We start from the raw sequence: 7500 nt of genomic DNA on the forward strand, positions 1-7500 counted from the left end.
GCACTGATTTGATGAACTATATAAATTTAATGTTTAATAATCATCACTGAGATATCGATTTAGATCTCAATTACCAGGGGTGTAGTATATAACGTAGGGAGAAGCTCTTCGAAGGCATGATATAACAAACAATTCAAAATGAATGAAAAGGTTGCATTGCGCATGCTTATGACAGCCATGTTTAAAAATAAGAAAGAGCATGTCATGACATTTGTTCTTTATCTAATAATAAATCTATTATATGACTTGTTCTAATTGCTTGATTCTACTCTTCAATCGTTTTCTCTCGCATGCAAAGTTTTACCTATAAAATTGCCTTCTGTTTTCAGGGATGTTTTATCCTCAGAATATGAAATCATTTCGTGGTCATTTTACATATTATATTATGCATTTTGTATTACTTGAATGAACAAATTGCTTCCCAGGTACGGGGTCAACAGTCAGTTATCTGGGGCACAGCCCAACTTGGCGGAGGAATCAACTCAGAAAGATGGGTGCAACAACAGATGGAAACGCTCCGCCACTAAAAAGTAGGTCCACACGAGATGGAAAGTAACAAACTCACGACTAACCCTGTTTGAGAAAAGACTTGTTTTGTTTTGTTTTTCATTCACTCTATCACTCTAAATGATCACCAGCTAATATCTTCATTTGGATGTGACATTTGAGAAACTATTAAGAAGATTTATTCTCACTTTGGCTTATTCGGTTGAAATAAGGATATAAAATTTAAATAGCTTCTCCGCAATTGATTACCTCTGTGACTTCTAATCGCTATGCTTGTTAGAAAAGACTTTCTATTTTGTTTTTCATTCACTGTTATATTTCTAAATGAACACCCGCTAATCTCTTAATTTGGATGCGACATTTTATAAACTATTACTTAGATATTATTGATCACTTTGGCTTAGTTGCTTGAAATAAGGATTCTTATCTTAATTGAGTTCCGCCTCCCTACAGAGCTTGAATTTCATGGTGCGTCATTCTTCACTCTGACGGGCAATATCCGAGCAGTCGATTATCTTTTTGTAAGGTATTGCCTCCACCTTTCCTATCCAGGACTTTCTTGGTTTGCCCCGTGCCTTTCTTCCAGCTACTTTTCCCTCTAGCACTGATTTGTTGGATGGTGTTGTGTTGAAATAAGGATATGAAGTACAAATAAATAGCTTCTCTGAAATTCGAAAGATTAGGTTGCCTAGGCATTCCACATGAGGAAGTCCAGTGTCTAAAAGGAATCACCAACATTCTGCTGTGCTTTGGATAAACACTTATTGAAAATTTTGGCAAGATAACCCGCCGTACTTCAAACATCTATCGATTAAAATAACGCTCATCTTGGTAAAAAAAAAACAACAAATTTCAAACCGGGGACTTCCATAAAAACCCAGGGTTGAGAAGTTTTTTGCAAGACGAGAGTTATTTTAATCGAACGATATTTGAAGAACGAGTCTTCTGGCAAAAATTTTAAATGAGTGTTTTTTTTTTCAGAATATGGCAAGTATTGTCCATGTGAGAAAACTGGAGTTTAATTATTTTTTTCACGCCAAAAAAAAGGAAGAGAAACAGGCAACAGTTCAAACTTAAAGTGAGACTTAAACCTAAGACCCTTACATTAGAATCCAATAATTCATTCATTCCGCCATCCTCGCTCGTAAAAAGATGAAACGAACAACTAATGTCCATGGAATATGCTAGATTCTTTAAGATTGATTTTCGGGTTGTTTTTTTTTTAACTGGCCCCAAAAAATGTAGATTTAACATTTCTTTGGCCTTTTATCGACTTCCTAAAAAACGTTGCCAAATATGTTTTTACTTTACCACTATTTTTGATTAATACCTTTTACTATAAGATTTATATGATGCAAATTTTTATATTGTCTTTACGTTAAAATATTTCATGTTTCTTTTTTGATCTTGTTTTTTTTTCAAATTTACTTCTGTTAACTCTGAAGATTTATAAATATAGCTACTGGAGGAGTAATACCATTCCATAGCATAGTGTTTATCTGTAAATGATTACACGTTCTATATGATTTTATTGTGATTCGACTAAAAGTTCATATTGAATAATATGCAAATTTCAACCTCACTCACCCTTCCCCCACACCCAGCAATATATGAAAAAGATAGATCCAGGTCCTTGCCTCCATTACTTGAAGGTAACATCCGAAACGTCCTGCTATTTGGGAAAATCTTTGATTAGGATCATTGCCATCATCATCATGGTCATCATCATCATCATCATCATGGTCATCATCATCATCATCATCATCATCATCATCATCATCATCATCATCATCATCATCATCATCATCATTATCATCATCATCATCATCATCATCATTAATGGAAGCATGGGAGGGATTATTATTGTTGGTGTCCACTGTTATTATTTTCAGACCCGGAAACTACAGTTGCTTTTCGTCAATGCATATAAACCTCCGCCTCAAACTGGTCTGGGTCGACCCTGAAAATGAAAAATTATATTCAAATCTAAATTGACTAGAATTATGATAGAATGTTTATTCTCTATGAAAAGGTGTGCATTGAAAGTGACAGACAAAGCAAAAAAAAAAAAAAATAAGAGTATTAAAATAAATGATTAAAAAATAAAAGCAAAGCTAAACTAAAATCACGCATACTTCTCGAGCAAAAAGACCCAACAAAAAAATTCAAAATAAAACAAAATAAAACAAAACAAAACATTCAAAACCAACAAAAATAAAGAAAAGGACCAAGAAACAATGAAAAACATCAAAACAAAAATAACAAAAACAAAATATAACTCAGAAACAGAACCAAAAAAAAAAAAAAAAAACAACCCAAAAAAGCCTATCCCGATGACGTTATCTTGTATTTTGTTAAATGATTTGTCCGTCACTATTTCATTTACTACTCGTATTTACACATTTTCATGTTTTTGTCTTAAACTAGCGCCTTCTCGGCAATATTTTAGACTCATTTGATTATTCAACATAGGTATCAATATTTAGACTGGCTTTTGTACTAATGATGAAAAAGAACATTTTAAAAATGGCCAGAAAATGAGTTTTCCGGCCATTTTCTTTTTTTAAAGAGTATGGCAGTAATGTTCATCATATTATTTCATCCCAAAATGTTACCAGATTGAGGCGGTAGATCCCATTTGGTGTCACCATTTGCTATTTTCTTTTTTCTTTTTCTATTTTTTTTTTTACATTTTCTGACGCACACTGACAAAACACCTAATTTAAACTTTGGCCGAAATTGAGAATATTTTACGTCAAACATCGATAACATAAGATTAAGATGGCTTTCAACTCGTTCAATGTATGAAACCAGAGACTATTTTTGAGACTGATCGGAAGTCTTAGATTTAATATACTTGTCAAATTAACCCGTTAGAGCCCATAGTAACATTCCCTATGACGTAGCTGTTATTACAAAGTTTGAAATGAAAAAAAATTGTTTTGCTGTTGTTTTTTTCGTACATATGCCATTATGATTGTACGGCTATGTGGCTCTGCGGTATGACACTCGCTTTCGGATCGGAAGGTCCTGGGTTCGAGCCTCGTTCGGCGCATAGTTTAGTTCTTGGAAAAGGCTCTTTACTCATATTCTCTCACCGTACTCAGGTGTAAAATGAGTATCTGGCCGTTAACAGCGTTGTCTTTGTCGGAAAACAATTTTGTAAAATCGCCTAACAGGCGTCATGTCTCGTTCTACATGTTATGTGTTGCTGCTGGACAGGGACCCTTTGTAAACCGCTCTGAGCACGTTTAGTGGATATTGCTCTATATAAAAGCTCATGCATCTTTGTTTTGTTCTTTTCTCTTTTGTTTGTTTGTTTTTTTACATGCATTTAACTTTGCGTTATCATCAACCTAGAATTCTCTCTCGGTCTGTATTAGAATCGAGGTGCTCACATCCTATTGGGTGTTTCAAGTCTAGTCTGAGAAAAGATTATTTTAGATTATTAACAGTTCCTTAATATTTCAAACCCTCATTCTTCATATTCCATTGGCGTCAGTATAGTTTAATGTATTATAGATCATATACAATTGTAACCTTTAATATTATTTAAATTCTCAAGGCACCTGACCTATGTCTTGAAAATCGCCATTGAACAATTTAGATGAAGATAGGGGCTCTATAAATGTTATCATTGTTATTATTATTATTATTATTATTATTATTATTATTATTATTATTATTATTATTATTATTATTATTATTATTATTATTATTATTATTATTATTATTGTTACTAGTATTAGTAGTGGTAGTAGTAGTGGTAGTAGTTGTAGTAGTAGTAGTAGTAGTAGTAGTAGTAGTAGTAGTAGTAGTAGTAGTAGTAGTAGTAGTAGTAGTACTAGTAAGTAGTAGTAGTAGTAGTAGTAGTAGTAGTAGTAGTAGTAGTAGTAGTAGTAGTAGTAGTAGTAGTAGTAGTAGTATCATCATTAATTAATTTATTATTATTTTTTTAATGAATTTTTTTGGGCATTAAATCTAAAACCGGCCACAGAGCTTAAAAGATACATATTATTTAATTCATTGATAATTGAATATTTAAACATTTCTGGACAAAATGAAAAAAAGGTGTTTTGTCACTGTGTGCTGGTTGTGTTCTGCTTTCAGGTTTTATTTTGTATACTTTATTTGTAAGTGTATGCATGCCATGTCGTGTCAGTCAGCGGTCGTTCTTTATAACTCGTTGGAAGATTTGATTACTTTGTGTTCATAGAATTTATAGGAATACTATTGGATTGAATTCATGTTTGATGGATGAATCGCGTTGGGTTGGGGGGTTGGGGGGGGGGGGGGGGTGGTGAGTTAATTGGGTTTTTTTTTTGTTGGTATATATCTACTTCTCTGCACCGTCGTGAACCAAACTCTTTTAGGAGCTTTTACTGATTTCTTTAAGTCAAAGATAAACCATACATGATGGTTAAGTTGATAAATTATGTTTCAGGTTGATTTTCAATTCAAATCAATATTATAAGGATCGAAGCAATCTATCATGTTCAGCTTTTCGTCCAATTGAGTCATATATCACGTGATTTGTCAGGTTTTCGTCCAATCGAGTCATATATCACGTGATTTGTTAGGTTTTCGTCCAATCGAGTCATATATCACGCGATTTATTGCCGTCCAATGATTGGATATTATTTTTATTTAAAAGTAAAGCTGAATAAAGTGAATAGGCGAGAAAAGTCGTGACAAAGAAAGAAAAATAGAAATATAAAATAAAATTCCTTTTATTCATCCCATAGGACAAATTTGTCTCTAGGGTTTATTTTCTGGGTCTAGACTGGAATAACTCAGTGTCGGCCGCATATTGAGTTAGGGCAGAGGCGGATGATCGAACTCTCGGTACTTTTCGGATACGAAGCAAAGACCGTACCGCTGAGCAACGCTGCCCCCCCCCCCCCTCCCCCTACAGGTCCTCTGCTCTTTTGGTTCCTAAATCCCTCGGAATATGTATGTAACCATTCCTTCGGAGTACTAATACTGAATAGGTTACATAAAAGTGGCATAACTTTTTTAGTAGCAGGATGAGTAGGAGATTCTTACATAAAAGAGCGAGGATGGATGAAATTCATTGACGGCCAGGCAGGGAAAATTTAGACTAGAAAATAAGATGTCATCACTCTTCTTCTTCGTTCCTCTGATGGACATCTATGGCTGCAGTCCGATATCTGCTATGAAGTCTGTGGTCCGCTTTAGGTCCTCAGCCTCACCATAGAGCTTTGTGTTGAGTGTTGTAGGGGTGACCCAGTGGTTCGAACGTTGCACGTTGTATAATGGGCAATCCATAAGCACATGTAAAGTGGTTTCATGGTCGGTTCCACATGGGCAATAAGGGGTTGTTCCAATACCTAGCTTTGTGAACATATATCCTCTTAGTCTATTGTGTCCTGTTCGGAGGCGGAATAGAGTGACTTGGCTACTTCGCTGAATGGCATGGATTGGATCCTGCTTGTTGTGTTCCAGGTGTGTGTCATTCATTTCTTTGTCTATTTTTAGCTTTATTATTTTCTTTTGCTGATGGTAAGTGATTGACGACTTCGGTTGTTCCTTTTGGGCTCCTTCTTTGGCCAGTTGATCGGCAATGTCATCACTCTGAAATCTGAAGATAAATGATACAAGCAAGGTGTGTCATGATCCATTCCTCCGAGAGAGGGGTTTTACACTTCAAATGGGATTGGCATCGGTTTTTTTTTACAACGAAATGTTGTTCCCTATTGAAAATATTATCGGAAAAGTTTCAATTTTCTCGTTCAGTTTGACAGGTGTTAGGCAAGAATGTGTTTTGTCACAAGACCTTTTTAATATCTACAGCGAAACAATTATTAGAACTTTAGAAGATAGTCCAGGCATTAAGATCAATGGTGAGAATATCAACAATATGAGGTATACAGATGACACAGCACTAATCTCAGACTCAAAATAAATTTTACAATTACTCCTTGATAAAGTAGTTACAGAGAGTGAATGTATGGGTTTATATTTAAATGTAAAAAGGCAAAATGCATGGTTGTATCAAGGAGAGAAAGAAATCCAACATGTAACTTAATAAGCAAAGGACAAACTTTAAAACAAGTTTAGACAATTAAATATCTTGGATACATAATAAATTCAGATGGCAGATGTAGCACGCAAAAAAAAACGAAGAATTGCAATAGCTAAAGATAGTTTTAATAAAATGAGTCTAATTTTCAAAAACCACAATGTCTCAATAACAACAAAACATAGGGTTTTGAAGGCATATGTATGGTCAGTATTATTATATGGCTGCGAAAGCTGGACAATTACAGAACACATTAGAGAGAAACTGGAGGCATCAGAAATGTGGTTTCTTAGAATGGTGTTAAGAATCTCATGGACAGAGAAGAAAACTAATGAAGAAGTATAAGAGCAAGCTGAAACTAAAAGGTTACTAATTCGCACAATAAGAAAAAGACAAATGCAATTTTTAGGGTACTTAAATCGACATAAATGTATTGAACCTCTTGCTCTCACAGGAAAGATAGAAGGTAAAAAGAATAAAGTAGACCAAGAAAAACATAATATTTGAATAGATGGGTGACAAAGAAAGAGAAGAGTAATATTCGTTTTCTGAGGTTTTCTGATCAGAGAGATGAATGCATGGCGTACTATGATCACCGATGTCTGGCACAGACTTGGTACTTGAAGAAGAAGAGCAGTTTGACAGAAAAAAGACATGTATTGTGCGATCGCTTCATATTCTTTGCATCACACACACATACACACACACACACACACCGTGACACACTTCACACACACACACACGTGATACACACTTCTGTTACACATATTATTATTATTATTATACCAACAGCACACATGGACGCACGTGCGCATACGCACTTATGAATACGAAGTCATGAGTCATGAAATATCTACCGTGGATGCATGAATATTTTTGCATAAATCCCACGTTTGAAATGACTAAGCTGTTATTGTTTTTAAAACCTATTGATACCAGGCACACACACA

General features: G+C 34.7%; 1 protein-coding gene across 1 annotated transcript in view; it reads left to right on the forward strand.

Annotated features, from left to right (window-relative positions):
* LOC144979187 (uncharacterized) overlaps nucleotides 1-7500 on the forward strand; it is a 179406-nt gene that overhangs the window by 83196 nt on the left and 88710 nt on the right. Inside the window, exons 8-9 of the mRNA XM_078925797.1 lie at nucleotides 426-530; nucleotides 2112-2159. Coding sequence (XP_078781923.1) covers nucleotides 426-530; nucleotides 2112-2159 — 153 coding nt within the window. The remainder of the gene's footprint in view (nucleotides 1-425; nucleotides 531-2111; nucleotides 2160-7500) is intronic.

The sequence above is a fragment of the Berghia stephanieae genome, chromosome 9 (genome assembly GCF_034508935.2).
Source record: "Berghia stephanieae isolate SIO BIC M18660-M18661 chromosome 9, UCSD_Bste_1.3, whole genome shotgun sequence".
NCBI classification, from domain to species: domain Eukaryota; kingdom Metazoa; phylum Mollusca; class Gastropoda; order Nudibranchia; family Aeolidiidae; genus Berghia; species Berghia stephanieae.